General features: G+C 46.5%; 3 protein-coding genes and 1 long non-coding RNA gene across 6 annotated transcripts; 1 reads left to right on the top strand and 3 right to left on the bottom strand.

Annotated features, from left to right (window-relative positions):
• Positions 1 to 123: 123 nt before the first annotated feature.
• taf1 (TAF1 RNA polymerase II, TATA box binding protein (TBP)-associated factor) lies at positions 124 to 12,916 on the bottom strand. 2 transcript variants are annotated; one of them, XM_077592490.1, is made up of 43 exons: positions 12,562 to 12,916; positions 12,326 to 12,440; positions 12,002 to 12,122; positions 11,798 to 11,914; positions 11,589 to 11,711; positions 11,242 to 11,483; positions 10,415 to 10,633; positions 10,076 to 10,318; positions 9,776 to 9,983; positions 9,586 to 9,693; positions 9,241 to 9,408; positions 8,977 to 9,104; positions 8,598 to 8,705; positions 8,325 to 8,498; positions 8,049 to 8,222; positions 7,865 to 7,969; positions 7,593 to 7,793; positions 7,319 to 7,460; positions 7,094 to 7,224; positions 6,707 to 6,787; positions 6,462 to 6,611; positions 6,322 to 6,354; positions 5,776 to 5,895; positions 5,518 to 5,693; positions 5,212 to 5,444; positions 4,928 to 5,135; positions 4,539 to 4,710; positions 4,181 to 4,392; positions 3,996 to 4,104; positions 3,811 to 3,909; positions 3,384 to 3,561; positions 3,046 to 3,317; positions 2,841 to 2,933; positions 2,563 to 2,647; positions 2,344 to 2,411; positions 2,118 to 2,231; positions 1,889 to 1,978; positions 1,686 to 1,778; positions 1,395 to 1,602; positions 1,134 to 1,308; positions 836 to 980; positions 686 to 763; positions 124 to 593 (listed from the first exon to the last, which is right to left on the bottom strand). In XM_077592490.1, the coding sequence occupies exons 2-43, from the start codon at positions 12,437 to 12,439 to the stop codon at positions 414 to 416; spliced, it is 6,198 nt and encodes a 2,065-aa protein (XP_077448616.1). In that variant the 5' UTR covers position 12,440; positions 12,562 to 12,916; the 3' UTR covers positions 124 to 413. The 2 variants fall into 2 exon arrangements, with proteins under 2 accessions (XP_077448616.1, XP_077448617.1); XM_077592491.1 differs by having other exon boundaries at positions 686 to 751.
• A 229-nt stretch (positions 12,917 to 13,145) lies between these two features.
• fam76b (family with sequence similarity 76 member B) lies at positions 13,146 to 16,957 on the bottom strand. The gene is made up of 10 exons (XM_077592366.1): positions 16,444 to 16,957; positions 16,056 to 16,120; positions 15,922 to 15,976; positions 15,673 to 15,828; positions 15,420 to 15,592; positions 15,070 to 15,120; positions 14,911 to 14,988; positions 14,670 to 14,805; positions 14,503 to 14,604; positions 13,146 to 14,193 (listed from the first exon to the last, which is right to left on the bottom strand). The coding sequence occupies exons 1-10, from the start codon at positions 16,528 to 16,530 to the stop codon at positions 14,104 to 14,106; spliced, it is 993 nt and encodes a 330-aa protein (XP_077448492.1). The 5' UTR covers positions 16,531 to 16,957; the 3' UTR covers positions 13,146 to 14,103.
• On the top strand, positions 14,410 to 17,483 carry LOC144068104 (uncharacterized). Of its 2 annotated transcripts, XR_013298115.1 has the most exons (3): positions 14,410 to 15,040; positions 15,309 to 15,659; positions 16,892 to 17,483. It is a non-coding gene; the product is annotated as an uncharacterized LOC144068104 (long non-coding RNA). The 2 variants fall into 2 exon arrangements; XR_013298114.1 differs by having other exon boundaries at positions 15,309 to 17,483.
• Positions 17,229 to 21,702, bottom strand: mtmr2 (myotubularin related protein 2). Its single transcript, XM_077592365.1, has 16 exons — positions 21,472 to 21,702; positions 21,150 to 21,231; positions 21,053 to 21,076; positions 20,930 to 20,993; positions 20,753 to 20,847; positions 20,576 to 20,680; positions 20,362 to 20,466; positions 20,188 to 20,271; positions 19,873 to 20,022; positions 19,607 to 19,795; positions 19,361 to 19,546; positions 19,088 to 19,294; positions 18,669 to 18,761; positions 18,485 to 18,598; positions 18,227 to 18,403; positions 17,229 to 18,140 (listed from the first exon to the last, which is right to left on the bottom strand). Exons 1-16 carry the CDS (start codon positions 21,549 to 21,551, stop codon positions 17,976 to 17,978), a joined length of 1,920 nt encoding a protein of 639 aa, XP_077448491.1. The 5' UTR covers positions 21,552 to 21,702; the 3' UTR covers positions 17,229 to 17,975.
• Positions 21,703 to 21,895: the final 193 nt, after the last annotated feature.

Here is a 21,895-nt window from a genome sequence, read left to right as displayed (position 1 = left end):
ATCTTTAATCGGATACTCTTGCTAACACTGTCACAAATTGCACCAAAAAGCACTACTACTCTCCAGTTATAAATGCTTCAGAATTTGAGGCTAGAAAAATATACAATGAAAACACCAAACTAGTTTGTTTTTCCAAGGAAAAATTGATTTTATTTTCACATTTTTTACTGAAGAATGTAAATTGGGAAACAACAAACAAAAACATGTCTCACATTAATATAATGCCTGAAATAAATGCCTATTAACGGAGCGTCGATGGTGTAAAATGTTGTAAACATGGTTCACAGAACAATGTACAATATTTTTACATATATATATAGTAAAATCCTTCTCATGGTTACACTTGCAAACATGCTTTCTTGATTTTATATACACCTTTAAAAAATACAAATAAAAAGAAGCTCAAGCCGAAGCTAGTCGGATTCCATGTCACTGTCCCCTCCGATGGATCGAAACTCTTCACTCTCCTCATCCTCGCTGAGTTGGACCTGAGAAAGAACAGCCGGACCTCTCCTGCGAGCGTCTTCCTCTTCATCTTCCTCTTCTTCATCGCTGTTGGCGTCGTCCTGCCGGTTTCCTCGTAGCTGCCACGGCTGAGATACGGTCCATGGGGAAAAAGTCAAGCCGACGTAATATGAGCGGAAGCCTTATTTACAATTACAATACCATTTTAGTCTTCTCCTACCTGCTGCGCGTATGGCGCAGGCGTTGCGCTGTGCCTCTCCAAGTCCATGAATGACCATTTGGCATCCTTTTCGTCATACTGAAACCAGTCAAGTTACAGTGGCCCATCCATTTGGAGCGTGTCGCATGAAAAAAAAACTCGGAGCAGAACCTGAGAATGTGGAGGCGGGCCTCTCCTTCGCGCGCCGTCCTCTTCGTCTTCCTCTTCCTCCTCCTCGCTGATTCCATCGTCTTCCGGGTGGTTCCCCCCGGTCGGAGGCTGCACCCGACCGCGGCTCTCCTCAAAGCTGCCGTAGCTGAGAGAGGTCGGGACAATGTCCCGGGACCGTTACGACGGAAAGCTTGCATTGTGTGAGATTTGCACTTCAATTATTCATTCGGTGGCGCTAATATTTCAATAGACAAAACGAAAAAAAAAACAATCATCGAGACGACGTCAGCTTCCTTACCTGACGTTACTGTCTTCCACGTGAGCCCCATCGTCGGCTCCGTCTCCCTCGTACGACATCATGCTTTCGTCCTGCTCCATTCCCATGCGCGCCGTTTCTTGAGCCCTCCTCGGGGGTGGAGGTCGCACATCCACTTCTCGGTCCGAGTCGCTACCACTCTCTGAAAGATGAATGGCTGGAGCAGGAGGAGGAGGAGGAGTGTTGTAAATTGTGCGTGTGCAGCAAAGACTCTTGAAAATCCGCCAGGCTTAGTTGACTTACAGGAGAAGGGATTGTCCCCCTCCTCTTCGCTGGCATCGTCCTCTCCGTCGGACATGAGAAGGTCCTGATATAAGACGCTGGCGTGCGTGAGGGGGTTGGATCTTCGCTCGTCTTCCTCCTCCTGACGGTTGTGCGTTCGCCTGCGCGGCGGCAGCAGCATGTCTTCGTCGTCGTCGTCGTCCTCGAGATCGCCTTCCGCGTCTTCGGCCTGCCAAATGTGCTCGCGGAGCCGTCGGCATGATGAGCGCTAACGTTCCGCTAACGAGCGAACGTTAGCATGGCGATACTCACGGGAGCGGGTGTTTTGGGTTTGCCGTCTTCCTCCTCGAAGCCTTCGATATCCACATCCGATTCTTCTTCCCTCAGCCTTCTCCCGTGGCGAACCTGAGGAGCAGAGCAGGTTTAAGAGCGGGAAAAAAATAATAATAACGGCGCTAGCGAGGGTCACATGGAAGAGAAACTTGAGGAACTCGGCCAGCCGGCCATCTCCGTACCTGGCCTAAGTAGGGCGAAGATGTGGCCAGCCTCTGTAGGTCCATAAATGAGCCTTTAGCGGAGGATATGTCCTTATCCAGATCGTCATACTGCATACATAAACAAGAGGGGGAACGAGTACAGCATGCTTCAAAAATAAAGTCACTTCCCGAAAACATTTTTCATTCCGTGGCCGACATCGGCGGCGAATAAGCCAGGTAAATCGCCGTCTTTAATGGGTTGGACTACCTGCGCCAGGTAGGAGCCGTGAGCCATTTCCAGACTTTCAAAGTCGGCGGCGTCCAGAGCTGCCTCTTTGGCGGTGGAAATGTCCTTTTCAAGCTGCGTCAAGTGTTCGTCATACTGGGGGAACGAGAACATTTGGAAAATTACAAATTGCAACTCATCTTTGACACAAAATGGCCGACTTGAGACATCTCTGAAGTGGAAAATAATATGTTGTATTTCAGCCCACCTCGTCCAAGGTCTGTCTGCACACGCTTATGATATCAAGTGCCGTCTTGGTGTACGGACTGTCGCGTCCTTTAAAAGACAATTCAAGTTGTAATTCATACCGCACTGTCAAAAATAAAACTTCACTAGTGATTTCAAATATTTTTCCAACATACTTTTAACATAGTCATATACAGAAAACTCCCATTAAAGCAATTAGTATTCCGTTTTTTTTACTGACCGTTGTATTTGACGCTGTTTGTGTGGATGAGAGTAACATCTGAGAGGAAGGTTTCTCTGTTCTGGTACTTGTGCTTGGAGATGTTCTGTTAAATTTCAAGAGAAAATGATTCATCAAGTCTTTAGCTGCCATTGATCGCAATCGACACCATCCAAATTGCAATCAAAGTCCTCCCAGTCTAAATGGAATGGAAGTCTATTGCCGTTCTTTCAATTTGATATGCTAGTCTTTTTCTCCTAACCGCCAAAATCAATACACACACCTATTTTCCATTTTACCTTGCGAATGCTCTCCAAGTCCATCGGGTCGACGATCACTTTGTAATAATCGGGCACAAACTTCTTGTTGACGGGATGGTGGAACGGCCATGACTGCAAAAGAAAGGAGAAATGAGCTGTTCGTAACAATTTTTTTTAAAAAAAAATCAATAAACAAATTGCCACAAGCGAACCAAACTCAAGTTTGACCCCCCTCAGTTCTTACATCGGGAACCACCATCATCTTCTGGGTGGCGATGTTGTCCAGGATGAAGGAGAAGGCCACTTGATCGTCGTCGTCGAGCAAGGGGTTGATGGCTTTTTCCAGTCGCACCAGTCTGTCCTCTTTCTGCGCAAGGATTTTCAACTTTGAACGGAGGTGAAACAAAAGAAGAAGAAGACCAAAAAACCCACTGGAGAAAACACTTGCCTCTTTTAGCTTCGTATCGCACAGATCCAGCATGGACTGCGCCACTTGCGTGATTGGATGTTTGGCTCCTGAAAAGATCAAGCGGACGTGAAACACGGCGGCGTCTCGGAATGTCACCGGCGCAAATTCCGCACCGTTGTACGTGGCACTGTTCTTGAAAATGAGCTCCACCGCTTCACGGAACTCCTCCCTGGACGGGTACAATCTTTTGCGAACGTTCTCCCGCAGCGTTTGGAGGTCCATGGGTCGCGTGATGATCTTGTAGTAGTCCTTCACGACCTTGGCGTTGACCGGCGTGTGGAAAGGATAGGTCTAACAAAAAAAAAAAAGGAGTTTTGAAGAGTAGGACATTTAACGGGCGTGTTGAAGGCCCAAAATGGTGCTATGCTAGACCCCGAATGTAAGACGACCCCCAATTTTTCAGTTTTATTCCAATGCAAAAAAATAACACCGTCTTATGTTCGGGCCGATACGGTACGTGCATATGTTCGTGAATATTTATTGTCCCTTTATGAAATAAATCCAACTCAAACTCGAGGAAGGACCGTCGGCGGCACTTACGTTGGGGTGGTCGCGCATGTCGTTAATGATGCTCTCGAGCACAGAGGACAAGGTCACCATGGGGTCGGTGCGTCGGCGGTGGATGGCCTTGTGCGGTTTCTACGTGGAAGCGGGGAAAAAACAAACAAGAGAAAAACGTTTGCATTTTTGTTTTGTTTTCGTTGCCGGAGTAAAACGCGACCTACATTCAAATAGTCGCAATGCACGGCGTTGCCGACTCGTCTCTTCTTCTTCGGGGGGAGCTGTTGCTTGGGGAATTTCAGCACCAAAGACTTTCGGCGCACCTCGTCGGCGCTGCCCAAAAAAAAGAAAATGAACGCTCAAAAGTGCTAAAAGGGGAAGACGGATCCCCAATGGAACGACGGCCGACCTCTCGATGAGTTGCTTGCCGAGGACGATCTTGGTGCCTTCCACTTTAATCAATTCTTCGTTGTCGTTGTGGATGACCGTCTTTTCCAACTCCTCTTCCTGTTCTTCGGTCATAGCGACCGGGTTGGACGGGGGTGCGTTGGTTTGGTAGTAAAGGGGGCAGAACTTGTTGGTCCTCATGTGCCCGATGGCACCGCAGGCGCCACACTTCAACTGAGGGAGAGAGAACAACGTTCAGAAGGCAATCAAACAAAGCGGCAAGGCCTACTCCGTCCCAGCGATTCAATGTCAAGGCCAACCCTTTCCAAAATAAGAGAGGGAGGGAGGGGAATAGAATAATTCTTAATCGGCAAGCTTACTTTTACCTTGAGGTCTGGTCTCTCCTTCATCTTCTTGGACTTCTTTTCCGGAGGCCCCTTGAAGCGGTCTTTCTCTTGATTTCGCTTCAACCTCCTCAGCTGCTCCTGGATTCGCCGACGCTCCTTCCTCATCTCTTCTCGATGCTGTTCGTCGAAGAGGGCGAACTTGCGTCTGAAAGCGTCAGGACGGCCAGTCAAGGTCGCTCCAAACGGCTTACGGAAAAGTGGCAGTCACGCCAACTTGGTTTACTGACTTTCGATAGCAGAATAGAGAGAGAGCTCCCGACTGACTACGAGTTGTGCCGCCTCAATTTGAAGAGCGAATGGTGACCACGGCACGCTCTCGAGGTTGCCGACCCCGGCGCCCTCGGCCTGATGCCACGACTCACATGAATTCGTCATCTTTGGTGGTTCTGATCCTGGTGTAGGCGTCGATGACGGCGGACTTGCGCACGGTCTCGCAGCGGACGTAATCCTTGCCGTCCTCGTCCCTGAAGGTTCGGTAGATCTTCAGGCGCCGCCCCGTGGCCGCGGAGTTGAGGCTGGTGACGGAGGACGTGTCGTCGTCCTTGTGGGAACTGGTGGACAAGGAGCTGGCTGAAAAGGGAATGCAGAGGCGTGAAATAGAAGATGCGTCTGGAGGGCAGCCAAAAAAGAAGAAGACACAACGTACACAAGACTTTGCGGCGCTCCTTGCGTCCTTTGTTGTCTCGATCGTTCTCCTCCTCCATGAGCATCCGCTGCAGTTCCCGCCTCTCCTGCTCTTCCCTCTCGCGTGACAATTGGGAGCTGGTCTTCTTGTTCTGCAACATGTTCTCGATGTTCTTGCCCATCTCCTCAAAGTCACTGTCCTCCGCCGAGCTGCTGTCCGTGTCCGTGGAGAGCACCTCCGTGGACTCCAGCACCCTTTGGCGGGCGGCACGGCACGTCACGGCACGTTGAGTGGCGTGTCCCGCGGACGGACTTTGAAATGGCTTACTTGTTCTGCAGGTCGAAGATGCGTTGACACTCCTCCTTGTAGCGTTCCTGGTGCTCCGCCACCGAGAAACGGGAGCCTCTGGCGAACTTGCTCATCGGGCCCTCTCCTGAACGCGCCTGCTCCGTCGACATGGTCCTCACCACGTCGATCACCTCCCAACGTGACAGCTTTTTGATCTAATGGCGACAAGAAAATCCAAGCGACGCATTTACAAGGAAAAGCTTGAAGGAGATAAAACAAAAAAAACAACAAATTTACCTCTTCTTCTGGAACTCCAAACTTGCGCAGCAGCTGCTTAGCGTTCTTCAGCGAAAGTCTCCTCAAATCCGCATCTGTTCCCGTCACTGTTTTCTTAGCAGGTTGTGGCTCCTTGTCATCCTGTAAAAAAAAAAAAATCAACCTCCATAGTTCATCACCCAACAAAACTGGAGAGCATTTTTGAAGCTAAACACCCATCCGTCATCACCCAAGAAGCCGAGAGAACATTTTTAAACGTCCGTACTCGATCGCCCAACAACCCTGGAGAAGAAGCACCCGTGCAAAATCCACCCGTTATCAGACCGATAGTGTAAGAAGAAAATTAAACAAACAAAAAACATGGTCGAAATGCAAGACCTCATGACAATGAAGAGTAAAGGTCTTTGCGTTAAGATAATTACAAGTCGTCAAGCTCTCCAGTCAGGATTGCCAAGAAGCTTCTGAAGCACAATTTGGTTTTGCATTTCTGCCATCATATTAGGGTGCCCTGCTGTCCTATTTCATTCTAAAATGGAGGTCAATGTTCTGGAACGCTTCTAAACTCACCAGTATCAAGGGTTTATGGACATTACAGGCATGCTGGAAGAGAAAACAAGCCTCATTTTGGTTGATCTTAACCCAAATTTACGGGGTAATGAACCAGCTCGGCCTCGACGCGCCATTCCTGGTCAAACAATGGCTCGCACCTTCTGTTGGGTGGGCTTGTTGGGCACTTTGACGTAGGAGAATCCTTCTCCGCAGCCCGTCGGGTCGGCCACGCCGGAAACCTCCAACAGGCATTTTCCCTTCATGGCAGAGATGAAGGCTCTCGTGGTGTTCCAGGGAGCCGTTCGCACCTGAGCGAGAACGGAACAAAATGAAAAGAAGGGGATGTTGAAATGTGGCTTCGGCATTTGCGCTTGGAGGGATGAAAAGCGGACCAAGAGAATACCTCGTCGTCAATCTTCATTTGGAAGTCCTCTTCGTTCTCCTCCTCTGGTGCGAAGAAGGATTTTTCGCCATATCCGGCATCCTGAAAGTAGACGTAGGACAACTTGAAGTACTTCCACAACGTTCATCGTTGCAATGCTGCGTTTTTACTCAAACTCGACGAGATTTGAGCCATTTGGCGGCTCGTTTTGACATTCGCTAAACCCAAAGTTGTCAGTTTTCGCCGTCTGAGACGTTTGGCCGCGGATCAACACAAAGCCACTTGTGATGTAAAATGGCGTGAATACATCATATTGCCGAGTGTCTTCAATAATCGGTGAGCTAAAGCTTGGCATTTGGTGATCTCGACCGCCGGTTTCAACGTGGTGGCGTGCCATTTCACCCTTACCTTGAGCCTCTGTTCGGCCACCTGCATGCTATAGTAAGAGCAGCATTGCTCCGGGGACACCATGGCGCGGATCTCTTCCTCCGTGGGCAATCTGAAGTCGGGCTTCAGCACCCACCAGTTGGAGTCCATGCCTTGGGACGGAGACCAAAGCAAAACGGCGGAAACTCGTTGGCGGGAAGCAGACGGCCGAAGCTAAAAGGTCGAAAATCGGCCGCTCGGTTGTACCTGTGCGCTTGAAGTCGGCGCAGAGTTTGAGTCTTTTTCGGATGCTGCTCTCGGAATGCACCGGAAAAGCCTTCTTGATGTCCTCCATGCGGATTCTCCGCGGACGGTCCTTGCTCTTCCAGAACAGCCGGTAAATGAACACCTGAAAGGCAGAGAGGGATGCGGCGCTCCAGTTTCAAGGTGTTTTTGTAATGCGAAAAAAAAGTAACACGTGAAAAAATAATAATAACATGTTTTTTTTTTGTAAAATGAGTGCTTGGCCAAGTGGGCGTACCTGAAGGAAGTCTCTTATGTGCGTGTTGGCTCTTTTGGAGTTGGGGCCAGGAACTTCGTACAAGGGACAGGCCTGACCCACCACCATGATGTCTACTATTTCTCGGATGTAGTAGCCGTGGCGCGTTCGGATGACCAAGAAATCCGTCTCTGGCATCTTGTGCAAGTAGATGGGGGCGCGGAAAAGATTGTTTTCAAAAGCCTGCAAAGAAAGGAATGGAGGGATAGGTCAGGAACACGCCAGATGAAATTGTTAGCCATAATGATGCTGACTTGGAGCAGCTGTCCGGGATGTAGAGAGCCCAGAAACGGCGAGGTGTGGCAGTAGACGGTTTCTCCGTATTTGCAATCCGGCGCCCCGGGATCCTTTCCGGGTTTCTGAATGAACAGACAAACTGGTTGGACGCTTCTTGGCGAAATTCCCTGCTTCTTCCTGCTCACGGAGCGCCATACCCACCCTTTTGTAGTAGTTTTTAATCTTGGTGGCCATGCCCACTTGCATGATGAGGGGAGTGTGTTCTTCACTGTACTCTGCCAGAATCAGATCTCCATCTTTGCCCGTCAAATCCTGAGGGGTGCGCATGAAGAACATGTCGCCTCCTCCGGAAGCCTGCCTCTCCTGCTCCCGCATCTGTGTTGCCATTCGCATCATTGTTTATTCGTCTTTGTCCGACTGTGTGCGTGTGTGTACGTGCATGGGTAAAAATCAAGAATCAATTTGACAAAATGTCACCTTGGCCTTCTTCTTAATATGCTTGAGCAGTGGTTGAGCGGGATGCGGACCGGGCTGAGCCAAAGGCCCAAAGGAGTACTTTTTCAGCGTGGATCTGTGGAATTGCCGCAACTTCATGGGTCCCATGTGAGTCGGGAAGAAAGGTTGTCTCAGTTCCAGGGCTGGGATGGAATGCTGTTCAAAATAAATGGGCAAAATGTCAGTCTTTTGTAGTTTTAGCTGGATCTGAAAATCTCCGTATTTACTTTAGCTGTAGCTTTAGCGCTAACTCACCTGAATGATGTTGCCGCCAAAAGTGCCCCGCAAACCTTGCTGCTTGGGGTAGTAGAACTCGTCGTTAGAGAGGTTCCAGGGGTCCTTCACTTCAGGTTGGGACATGTTCTGAGTTCAGACAAAAATACTCAAAGACCTGAACCTTCAGAAGCGTTAGACATCTATTGGAATGTACCATTTATATGAACACTTCTTCAAAATAAACAGAGGCATTGCAATTGCAATTTTATGCATTGCCGTGCAGTACATATGAATTGAATGACAGCCTCGCAGGGCACATATCATTATAAATAGACACGTTAAGACATCTATCGCTTCCCAAAAAGTTCAATTGGGCAAATAAAGATTTGTGCAAGCACCCTTTTTTCTTTAGACTTGCCTGTTGCGGCTCGTCTTTTATCACCCCGGTCTTCCCGAGCAGTATGCGACTTTTTTTGATGGCGGTTTCCTTCTTATTCTCTTTCGATGGCGAGTGAGAGGTCGACATTTCTTTTTCGTCTGGAATTTCTGGATGGAAACCGGAAAAAAGAAGATTTACGACAGGCCCACGTGACAAAACCAGGAAGCAGTTAAATGACAGGCAAGTTATGCCCCGTTTGCTGCAAAAAAAACATGACTTGAACAAAATATGACTTGAACATACCTAGAATAATATTCTCGTCATTGGGGTCCAGCGTAAGCACCGGCGGAGTGAGGAAGTGGTCCATCTCCTGATCGTCCCAGATGATGTTGTCTTCCCAGCGCCCGTACACCAAATCTTCATTATCGATGGGGAAAATGGAGAACCAGGGAGCATCGTCTTCCTGATTGGCTGTGAGCAAAGAGTAAGCCAATAAAAATACAAAACAAGACATTTGCGTGACCGGATGATTCGCCTAAAGACGTTTCGCCGAAACGACGAATTATTCTTGGTATGTTCGAGTCATGTTTTTTTGCAGCAACACGGGGCATCATTTGCCTGTCATTTAATACCTGAAAAAAAACTCACATTGATGATCGTGGCTGCTTTTATCCCTCTTGATGCCAGTGATGGACAAGGTTTTGGGCAGAAGATGGGGTGTCGGCGTAACCAACTGGGAATTACTTCTGGCCAGTCCTGAAGGAGAACAAATGTCACCATGAAACGCGTTTACACGCTCGTTGTTTTGGATTCCGACACACGGACCAGCGGGGCTGACCTTGTTGGGCGTTGTAAGCGTTGGCGTTGCGGGTCATGCTGGACGGCAGCCACCCGGCCAGACTGGCACGCTGACTTTTGGTGCCCTTGTGCTTGACATCCTCCCCATTCCAAATAATGTCATCTTCCCATTGCAGTTGTGTAACCATCAAGAAGAGCTCATTCTCCAGGGCCGTTCGCTCTTCCTCTCCGTCTAAACTCTTCTCCATCTACAAACACAATTTTAAAAAACACACACACACATGTTCACAATAGACCCGCCCTATTTTTGTGGCGTCATTTCACACACAGGCCGACCGACCTCCTCGGACATCTTTGCCCTTTCTTCACGTGTGTTGTGCTCCCGAGACTCGCCAGAGTGTTTTTCCTTCAGCTTCAATCCGTAAGTGAAATAGCTGGCGTCCTCGGAGACCCCCATCATGTCGTACCAGAGCTGGGCCGGCCCGTAGCGCCATTCGGCCACTTTGGGTCGCGATTCCGTCTCTTTGTCTCCGTCGCCGCACGCTTGCGAAAACTTGGATTCCACCGGTGCCATCATGCTGATCTGTTGCGGTGTAGAAAATTTGGGGGGGCTGTGAAGGGGTGATGCTTATCGAGCCAATAGTATATTTTTATTTTCTTCTCGTAATCAAATGTCGACCTCGTCGTCCGAAAGACACTGCTCGGGCGGAGGAGGGTTGGCGTACTCGTAATGCCACCCGGACGTCTTATCTTGTCTCTGGTCTTCCAGTTCCCCCTCGGGCGGAGGAGAGCCGGGCTGCTGAAGATCCCGGTGCTTCCGTTTCTTTTTCCTGCGGGCGCTCCTCCACACTGACGGCATGTTCTTCCCCGGGCCGAATAGCCGTAAAAATCTCAGAACCTAGGAGACGGGGGCCGGCTGTTAGTTCACAATGAGACCATTACAACCCATTTATCGTATTATAAGACAGTGTTTTTTGCATTGAAATCAGACCAAAAAAGTGGGGGTCGTCTTACATTCGGGGTCTAGACATTACAGTCTTCCCTCAATCATCGCGACTTCAATTATCACGAATTTACTTCTTTGCATTTTTTTTCTGTTATTAATTTAATTTTTTTTTAAAGTTCATAAATTGTCCAAATCTACGCTTAAACTCGTAAGCGGAAGCCACTCTTGCTACAAGGACTCAACACTGAAAAAAAAGAGGTAGTTATAATAGGCGATTTTTCGATGATCGCCATGTCTGGTTTACATTAACCGCGATATTCGAGGGATTACTGTATTCCCATTGGTAATGCTAAATGGCACCAGATATTTTTAGAGCAAATGCTAACTTAACAGTTACAATTAGACTTCACTTTGATCGCTAATGCAGTTATGGTCATTTTGTTGTGATTGCACTTTTGTTTATATATTTAAATGTTCCGATATTAAGACGTGATAGACAGTTTTTGCATCATTCGAATGAAGCAAAATAACATTGTCTTGTATTCAGGTTAATACGGTACCTTTCCGGGTCGAAACTCTGGGAAGAGCTCCGTGACGCCGGGCAGAGCTTTGGCGGCATCTTTCTGCATGATGCCGGCAAGCGGGAGGGTGAGGCTATCCGGCGGGCCCCCCGGACCCGAGGCTGGGCCGGGCCGGTCCGTTTCCGATTCGGAGTCAGAAGAACTGCTGAAGTCCACTTTCTCTGTTGTAGATGATGACGCGATGATAGATGGCAGGATGATACCGTCGCCCTCTTCTGGAGCTGTCATGGAGAGAGACAGACAAATATTTTGTGGAGCAAAAAAAATGAAAAGCTGCAAAGTAGCAATAGCAAACGAATAGACAGAATAATTTTGGTCATCCTCACCACTTGCACTTTGAGACGATGGCTCGTCTTTTTTAGCGGCCGCGGAAAGGCTCGGTGGTGGTGGAGGAGGCATGAGCTTGGAGTCGATGTCCTCGCAATCTGCGTCGTAGTCGTCCTCATCGTCTGCATGGGGAATTTTAGGAATTTGGACTAACTCTTGGAAATCGCTGCATTCCGATGGTCAACGGATGCTATCAATAATTGCTGACCGTTTTTTCTGCAGGGCTGCAAAGATCCCATAGCCTGTCGGTACTTCCGCGATTCATCCTCGGCAACCTCGCTGATGTCAGAATAGTCGACTGCGTCTTCGGTGCTTTTCACCCAACCTGGATGAAGTCAACAAAAATGACCAAAATTCCACCTTCTGTCTGCAATAACCCTCCAAGCCGTGGCTTTGAGATCCACTCACTCACCCTCAGCATCCACATTGGGGGCATTTTTTTCCTCTTGCTCCTCATCCTCATTGGCCGTGATCTCGGTGATGAGAGAGCCCAGACCCAGATTGCCCAAACCAGCCAGATGCTTTTTGGACTCCTGGATGGAAAATGGCACTCAATGAAATCAGAAGGCAAGCATTTATCCACAACCCCCGTTCTGTATCCATCACAGATGAGGGGAAACATCTACTACTCAGATGAGTAATTATTCATTAACAAAGTATTTTTATAACATCAAACACACTCGAGGATGAACAAAATGTTAACGGCATTCAAACGTTGAACATTTTGGGGTCTCACATTGTCCAGAACACTGTCGCCTTCAAGTTGGCCATCTTCATTTATGTTTCCAAACAAGAAGCCAGTGATGGAAAAGGGGCGATCTTGATCCTCATCACTGTCCGAGTCAGACATTCTGACGAAAAAAAGATTTCATGTATAGATGCGAGTGTATGTCTTGAATAAAACACAGTGACTGACACATGACAGAAGCTAAGTGTTGGTATTGTTTACATAGCGGATACGTTTCCACTTACCTTTCTTTGGACGGTGAGCCCTCTCGGTAATTAGTGCCCAAAGAGTTTGATATTAATCCTGACCTGTTATTGGACTAACCAGCAATGTTATCTTTCAATCCGTGAAGAACATTAGAATGACCATATCATATGCTAATAACATCGGAGCTACGCAAGAGTTCACTGGCGTTTCCGTCGGTTTTGCAAGTTTACGCGTAACGCTAAAAAATACATTCGAGTGCAGACTTACTTTTAATCATTTAGATAGCAACTGTTTTGTTTCATTTTGAGGAGAAAAGCGCGCAGCCGTGAGTTTAAAGCAGCTCTACAATAGCAATTTAGCAATAAGAACGTAAACCGGAAGTCAGACGACTAATTCCGGTGTCATGGATCTCGCGAGAACCGCTGATTTCGGCGCCAATCCCAGAAATGACTGACAAAGGGATGAGACGAGTTTTAAAGAAACAGGTTGTTACATGTACACAACGCTGTTTGATGAAATAACTTACATGCACTGTAAAAAAGTGTTCGTGTGTGTGCAGTAAGAAATCTTTGAGTAAAATGAACTGTGTTTGCAATCTAATATTACAAAATTGTCAACAAGATAGGCAAGGCAGCAGTTTTGCCAGTTTTAATTATTTTTCAAAACACTTGGTTTTAGGTAAAAATACAAAAGTTTTTTTAATGAACAGTATGAAACCAGCCCAATGACTCTTGTGAAAGGAGTGTTTCTTAAAAAAAAAGTGTCCTCTATAAATGATCATTAAAACTGGCGTCACCATACACATACTGTACTCACTAAAACAGATACAAGCAAGAGTTTAAATATACAACGGCTGACCCCAATGTAATACATTTAAAAGTGCTCCTTTAAAAAAAAAATGAACATGAGCAATAAAGAAGTCCTAGAACGCATCTGGTGGTAAAATCATGCAAAATTACAATCATTCCACTGAAGTTAAAAGAGCAAAACACTTTGGCCGTCTCACTGTGAGAAAAACTGGCAGCCAAGAGGTTTTCATCCAGAAGATTTTCAACATGTTTGCTGATTGTTTCGTGACCAATTATTTGCAGCAGCTCAGCGGTCGGTCAATCTCCTCACATTTGCATACATTGGAAAGTTGCGCAGTCTCTCCACTCAGGAGAAACTTTTAGAAAAATAGAAGTAATCGCTCTTGAGGAAAACACCCGAATGTGGGATATTTTCGTGGTATGCTGTGGGAGAGGTTGGATTGTAGATATTCCGTTGAATAAATTAGCGGGAAACTTCCATAGAAAATCTGATGGATTGGTCGATGCGTGCCACGCTTTTCTTTTCAACTGGCAGTGCTAATAACAGAGCTAGCTGCAAACCACATCCAAGTTGCAGTTTCTATAGACCGGTGGGAAGGAAAAAAAAAGAAAGAAAAGTCACCCGAAAATACGTCAGAGAAAAGAGATTTTGTTTCCGCGAGTGTCGATGCGGTCGCAAAGAGGAAAGAGGGAGGGAGGGAGACTTTCACAATTGGAAAATCAAGTCGCTCTGTTAACGTTAGCTAGCGCCCACTGCTTCCCGAATTGGCGTTAGGGGAGGAGCAGCGAACTTCCCGTCCGATCAAACTTTTTTCCTTTGGACAGCGCGGCCACTTGTTTCATCAGCTCTCTGTTCTTCGCCTGAAAAGTGAACAAATAGTTACACAAAAGTCAAAGTAGAGCAAAGCAATCCAAAATGAGCAGCCGGTGGGAAAAAAATTGGATCATTTTGCGGACAATAAGGGGTTTTTAAAACGAAGTTCATTGGTCAAAAGAGTTCTTTGATTCAAGCATCATACCACAAAGCCACACTGGCGTGGCTTTATGACACTCATGTGGGCTTTCCTATCTGAGATGAGTAGTAAGGTGATGATCATTTTCTCGGGTGGTGCTACGCAGCGGAAGATCAAAGTAAACTTCACTTTACTAAAAAAAAAACTAGAGCATTACCTGCTGCTGCTCCATGGACTCTTTGTGTGCCTTCTCCATTTGGTTCATCTTGACTCTCATGTTGGATTCTTGGTACTGAAAATCCGCTTTCAGCTCTGTTAACTAAAGTCAAATGTTGCTTGCAGTCAGCCAACGTGGGGAAAGCAAGCGTCAAAGTTGAGGCAAACCTTTCGTTCCTTGTCCAGAATGGTCTGATCCCTCTGCTGAAGCATTCTTTTCAGCGACATGACCTCTTCTTTCAGTTGGCTGATGAGGATGAAGTTGTCGGTTCCTCCTGAATCCATGGACTGCGTGATGGAACTACTGTTTACGGGGAGGGAACCAAAAAAATAATCATTGAAAAATCATTGACAACGCTCATCAACTTGACGTGTAAGGAATTGGGTGAGGGGGAAGGAAGTAGCCCACCTGTCACCATTTGATGGCTTCATCTCTAGTTTGGGCTTCTTCTTTGGAGTCTCTTTTTGAATTGAAGACGATTTATGGCTGCGTTGAATGAATGAAGGGGAATTAAGTCAGCAGAATGAAATGAAGAAAGGTAAAGGGCAGCTTTTTTTCTTTGAATACCTCTGTTTCCACAATCCTTGTTCCTGCTCAGGACTCAAACTCCCACTCAACCTACCAAAGAAAATGGAATTTAGACTCAATTCATGGGTTGTTAAGTCATGCGAAAAAGTGTTGACCTAAAAATTGTCCAAAAAGATGACGTATAATTATCATCCAACCTAACTTAGTGCGAATTTCCAGCTAAAATATAAAACCCAGAGTCATGTATATGCTTATTAAAATGAGTCAAATCATTGCAGAACTCTCAAGATTGAACCAAAAAATGTCGGGTTTTCGAAATCTGCCTTTCTGGACAACAACAAACACCAAGATTTTTTTTTTGAAGAAGATATGAAGGTGAGCAAAAATACTTGTGGTGAGAACTGCTGTGTCTTTGTTGGGGATGGTGCTGCCTGGAGTGAGGGTCCTTCTCGTTGAGGGACGAGGCGTTGGACGAGCCGAAGCCTTTCCTCTGTTCCTTGGTTTTCTGCAGAACACGGCGGTAGGACAGAGTGCACAGCCAGCACAGCAGTTTTCCGTCCACCTGCGCCCGGGACCACAAGAATGACGCGTAAGAGGACAAGCCCGGCCCATCGGAAACACTTAACGCGGTACGTTTTTGACCTTTCTCCTGCCTTCCTCTTTGCGGTCGAAGGCACATTGCTGTTTGCACTGCTCGCAGGTCTGAGGCGGCCCGTATTTCTTTTCCGAATTGGTACAACGTTGACACTTTGTCCCGATAAACGCTGCGATGATGTTACAGTATTGACAGGGTTTGGGCTGCGCACAGAGAAAAATGAGCAATCCGGTTAGAACTGGAAATGGAAGATAGAAAAGTATGTATCCGCCCGGGCGGGGTCGGTCGGGGCTTACCGTGCCAAACTGTTTGACGTTCTGGGCACATTTTTTGCAGATGGTGTTGGTCTTGCTGTCAGGGATAAGCGCATGTTACAAAATCAATGTAGAAAGAAACTATGTTGCACAACAATGATGAATCCATGCGTCACCTTTCCTGCTGAAACTCCGATCTGCAGTACGTGCACTTCACTATTGGGTGTGCGATGCGACACTCCTGTGGAGAAATAGCAAAAAAAAAAAGTCAAAAATATTCAACTCACCATCATTCAAGACTAACAACTTTGTTGAAGCACCATTCCATAGTCTTTTGGGGTAGCATTCGCCTTTTCACAATAAAACAATTATTGTAGGATTAGCAGGCAGTCATCTCATTGGTCTAGCATTGACGAATTGTCATGTTTCCCTGCCATTGACGGCGATAGACGTCCAATTATTTTGAACTTGGAAGGCTTGCCGGCGCCGCTAGTCCTCCCGGCACAAGTGAATTGGACGTCTATCGCTGTCGGCGAGTTGAGCCGCGGATGAGCCATTCCAAACCTTGCAGAGTTGCTGGCCTTGCGACAGCTCCTCGAACGGGTACCGCTGGTTGCACTTGGTGCAGGCGTAGAGCGCCGACGTTGCCATTCTTATCCGACTATTGTCGCCAAAACAAGTCGGGCACTTAACGAGCAAAATCACAGCGCTATTTCCTTAATGTTTCCTTAAGTGGGACTAAAAATACACGCTCCAAGTCACAGGAACTACACATACTCGGCTAATGCTAGTTAGCTAAGCTAAACAGACTATGGGAGGAAGCTGGACAGCAGCCGAAGAACAATAAAATGTAAAAATGTGGTCTGTGTCAGCTAATAGCGCCACGTGACCAGGACCGCCTAAGTCGACAATTGCCCTTGAAGCCAAGTATCGATTTCCAAAAAGCGACGATGGGAAATGTATTTTAAGTTTCCAGTGTTTTCGCAAATGGCTTTTCCTGTTTTCTTTCTAGCATTTTTCATATGAAGCCGTCGTCCTCATGTCACCGGAAGTGGTCGACGGCGTCACAGGAAGAACAACCTATAGAAAGTGCGCCACTTTACTTTTTCCATAAACAGCTCTCATTTCCGCAATTTACGAAACTTCAGAACAACTGGATAGTTATCAGAAATTGTTGCTAAATCACTAAGGAAAATAAAGCAAATTGTGTTTTGTTGCGTTTTTGGGACAGTCAATGATCAGCTTCTCTGTAAATAGATTATATATAGATATTCCTGGAGTATGACAGGATATCTAATTTCTCCTTTCATTTTTCCCATTTGTAAAAACAGAAAACATGACAACAAAAGTACTTGTTTGCTTGTTTTTAATACAATTAATAATGCGCTTGGATACAGTGAAAACGTTTAAAAAGTTTGTTTTTAAACAAACATCTGAAATGTTGCTAAATGATACAATAAGACAAAAATGTAAGCTACATTCTTAAAGGACAATCATTGGCTACAGTATTTTTTTAATGGAATTTTATCTGTGAAATCCCTTTTTAAACATTTTCTTTTGTGTACACCTGTGACTATTGTGAATAAAGTTACGAGACATTCCTAGTCTGGCCGCCGCAAAAGCTAGACTTTTAATTTGGAGAGAAAGGCACAGCATAATTAAGGCATGTTACCTGAGATTATGAAGTACTCCGCATTACACTGTCGCTCGCCTCTTCAAATGACAATTCTTAGTAAATGGTTGGATGACCCTGCCCTAATATGGCTGCCAACAAGTGGCCCATGTACAATTGTACATGAATATTTGGTCACATGAAGATCTTAAATATCAAGTGAGGGTTTATTTTCAAAACACAAAGTGGAATTTATGTCAAATTGCCCAAGGGTTAAAGTATACGTAGTGTCGGGGGCATAAATACCTTAGCAAGCTAACAACTTAGTATGTGAGAAGCAAACATTGATGATAAGAAGAGTCCATGGGAAGGAAGTGCACTCTGCTCAATAAAAAGCATTTTCTAAAAGCGTTTCCTGGCAACCCGAGTCCAATTGCAAAAGCGTTCGGGCCCGCCGCGAGCGAGAAGGCAGCGTGTGATTTCCTCAAACAAATGTCTGTACCGGCGTGATGGAGCGCGTGGGAGAGCCGGCTCGCTCCGAGGAAGACGACGCCGAGCGATTGGTCACCTCTCGCTGCAGCTCGTCCACTCTCTTCTGCAGCTCGGCGCGTTTTGCCAGCAGTTCCTTGTGGCGCTGATGAACGGGTTCCTACCATAACCAGGAGTAGATTTCATTCCGCAGAAGCAAACGTCAGGTCCCGCCCGGGTGGCCGCGATATCGGCGCCGACGCTCACCTGAGGCCTCATGCGAGGGTTCCAACGTATGTAGTAGCCCACCCAAAGCTCCAGGTGGCGTAAGCTGACGACCGGGAACAGCACGTGATTGGAGAAGTTGACGTACAACGGATTGGTGAACTCCTCAACTTGGCTGTTAATGTAGGACCACAAGGATACTGTCCTCTTTGGAATCTCCTGTAAAACAAACAGTGTGCTTTAATTGCTATTTTTTTGGACTCACTGGCATCCCCAAAGCAGAGAAATGAAAGCGCGTACTTCTTTAAACCTCTGTTGTTCACTATTGCAAAGAAACGTCCCGAACAAGCAGCTGTAGAGATGGTCCAAGATGGTCACCAGGAAGTATTCGTTGAACTCGAAAGCTGCAGGAAACTAAAAAAACAAAGTTTACTGCGTCACAGTGTTCTTCCAACATTTTTTTTTGAGTGAACCATCTGTTTACCTGACGCGTCATCTGCCACACGCAGTCGACAAACTGAATGAAAATGGGTGAGCGATCTGCATCGGTGTGATTTTTATCGCCGTGGCCGACGCGCTGAAAGACAAGAGCGGTGTAGGGACGATGGCCCGAATATAAGACGACAAATCTGAATAGGTCAACTAAAGTGCATTCGCATTTGTAAATGAATGGCTTCTGATTTTTTAAAATGTAAATGTACCAATCTACTGGGATAAAACAACTCAATTGCAATAACTGCATTGACCGAATGTAAGACGACCCTTCACTTTTCAATCTTATTTCAATGCAAAAAACATTCTGGCAAATAGGGTAATACTTTAAGCCCTATTTCTGAAAGTAAAATGATGGGGAGTATCAGACTCCTGGTTAAAGATGAAGGTGCTTTATGAACAGGACCTTACCAACTGGAAGCGGTGCCCAAAGCTCAGCCATTCTTTCTCCAGCAACACCTGAAATCCACGAATGCTGCGGTAGTAGCCGTCCAGCATGAGCATGGCCAGCGAGGTGAGCTGGGCCGTGCGATCCCAGCCGTCGCTGCAGTGCACCACCACCGAGGTTTTGCCAGACTCCACCTTGTCCGCGATACGCAGGGCTCCCGCCAGGATCAACTACGGACGCACAAAAGCGCTAGCCGGGCTCCACACGTCGTCCATAGCTGAAATCCGGGTGCTCACCTTGATGTGCTCCAGCCAGTGAGTGCTCTCCAGATTGGAGAGCCAATGGGAGTCCTCGATGTTGGGGTAGACGATGTCCTTCAGTTTTCGGAGCGATTCTCTCATCACGTGGATGTTGTGGATATCCAAGAAGACCAACTCGGCGTTTTGATAGGCGTCCTCGCTTTCGTATCCGCCCCCTTTCATCTGCGGCAGGCAATTGAAAGATTGGTCGACCGTTTGCCCCGACCTCGGCGCGCGTTTTACCTTGTTGGCCGCTGCGTTGACACTGGGTCTAGCGTCGAAAATGAAGAGTTTATGTGACTGAGCGTTGGCGTCCATGATTGTCTGCAGGTACTTTTCATCCTCTTTGCTTCGCTTCCCGTTTATGCCTACCATGGGTTGACTGCAACGCGTCACGGTTGCCTGACTCTCAGGATGGATCCAGGAGAGTACCTCAAAAAATATTTAAAAAGAGCACGGGTATAAGGAAACATTATCCGGGAATTATATGATGCAAAACGGTAACTCACGGGTATTCTTCCCTTTGCCCGGAAGGCGGCGACTCTCTTCAGCTCCTCGTCTGGAATGTTGACCGGAACGGCCATTGTTGCCGGGTAAGTGTCGCACAGTTCGTAGTGATCGTTTACCTTTGTAATCCTCCAACTTTCATTGGGAATGCCCTTGACAACACAGGTATTGGGACATTCTAGTTATCAATCGTCGACCATTTATTTATTCCACTTAGACCACCGTGCTCAAGAAAAAGAAAAAAAAAACACCTTGCCTTACTGTTCCATAACATAAATAATAAACCACACTGAATTTTGCCATAGTGCATTACGTACCTGTCTTTTATATTCCGAGACTGCATCGTACACCTTCCAGCCATTCTCTGGAAACACCTGTCCATACTCAAAGGCAAATATTTGCTGTAAATAGAGGGAGGAAATCTATGAGTTGGCATCTCTAGCCACCATCCAGCCCCAAAAAGGTAACATTCCCACGGATGGGTCACTCACCAGTCCGTTGGAGACGGGAAATGCAAACTTCATCAACACTTCAAAAATGGACTTTTTGAGCGTGTCATCCGTTTGTTTGTGTGCGAATCGTAGATTACGCATATCCTGAGGACCGGGAGGTCAAAGGTCATGATGGTAGCAAGGGTCAGCGGCAACATACAAACAGGAGTTTCATTAGCTTCCATCGACAGAGATAGACGTCCATTCAACTCACTTTGCAGACTAGGCCGTAGGAGACATCGCCGCGGCTTGACGCGCTGCCAATCTTCTCCACGCGACTCACAACCCCGAGGGGCAGATCGAGAACAAAAGAGGGCTCCTACGAGTTGATTTGGCGTTAATGGATTCATCCACCCATCCCTCACTCAGGTGACCAAACATACAAACGTACCCTGTCCGTGCATTTAAAGAAGAGTCTATAGTTGCTAACGGTCACTATTCCACGCAGTGCCCCGGTGAAAGGGCAGAAATAGGTGACCTCTTGAGCTGTCCAAATAAAATGTCATTCAAAAAAATGAAAGAAAAACAGGTGTGTGTAATTTTTTTTAAATAAAAACAACATTCTTACCCATATCTTGCACAACTTCATTAGGAAGCAACTGTAATTCCTCTTTATCAGCATCTCTGAACGTCTAATAAAAGAGAAAGGTCGTGACCAAGTCATTTTAGGAGCACCATTAAGTTCATTTACCTTTGCGACAGCTTTTGGCTTGACCTAAAAAATAGAAAAAGCATGTCAGTCATTAATGGAACGATTTGGGGGCTTCGCCATTGAATTCGTAACAAACCCGAATCTCTGGGGAAAATTCGGATGAGGTGGCACTGTCGGACATCATGGAGGCAGCTTTTACCTGGGTCGAACGCTCCGAGCTGTGGAAGGATGGAGCACCCCATGAATAATTCATATGTTTCAATTACAGTGATAGCGACATCCATTTTGACTGGGAGGGGTTGGCAGCCATCGGATAGATACTAAGTGCATTGTTACGTCGTTATAACAGCGTCAAAATCTCTTTGAAAGTGCGCTCGGTGCCTTCTGTTTCACGAAATAGCCACGAAAATCATATTTTTGTTAGTTTTTAAACTTTTAGCTATCTTAAACAACACTACCTGGACAGGGAATCAACACTGGGATGTCGAGATGAGGATTGCTTCGAGCCCAAACTGTCAACACTTCCAGTCTTCTCCATGTTATTCGGTTTATTTGTCCAAGAATAGTGACTTCAATGGAGCCGAAAAGTGTTTGTTGAATTTGCCAATATAAGAATGAATAATCCCCATCAATAACAGGAAGTTGCCATTTTTCCCAGCGAGATTCTTGTTCGCTTTTAGACTGCGAAATTGATATGCAGCGCCCTCTGGCGGTCCAAACCGGATGGTCAACGTCTACGACTGTTCGTTAGCTCGTTTTTTTAATTTTATTTTTATTTAAACTAATTCCAAATCTATTGGTCATTGTGTACGTAATAGGGTAATAATCACACCCACACTCCAATTTGCGGGGATAGTCTGTCGATGTATTTTATGTAACAAT

The sequence above is a fragment of the Stigmatopora argus genome, chromosome 22 (assembly GCF_051989625.1).
Source record: "Stigmatopora argus isolate UIUO_Sarg chromosome 22, RoL_Sarg_1.0, whole genome shotgun sequence".
Classification (NCBI taxonomy): Eukaryota; Metazoa; Chordata; class Actinopteri; order Syngnathiformes; family Syngnathidae; genus Stigmatopora; species Stigmatopora argus.
Note: the sequence above shows the minus strand (reverse complement) of the source record. Positions and strands in the feature narration are given on the sequence as shown.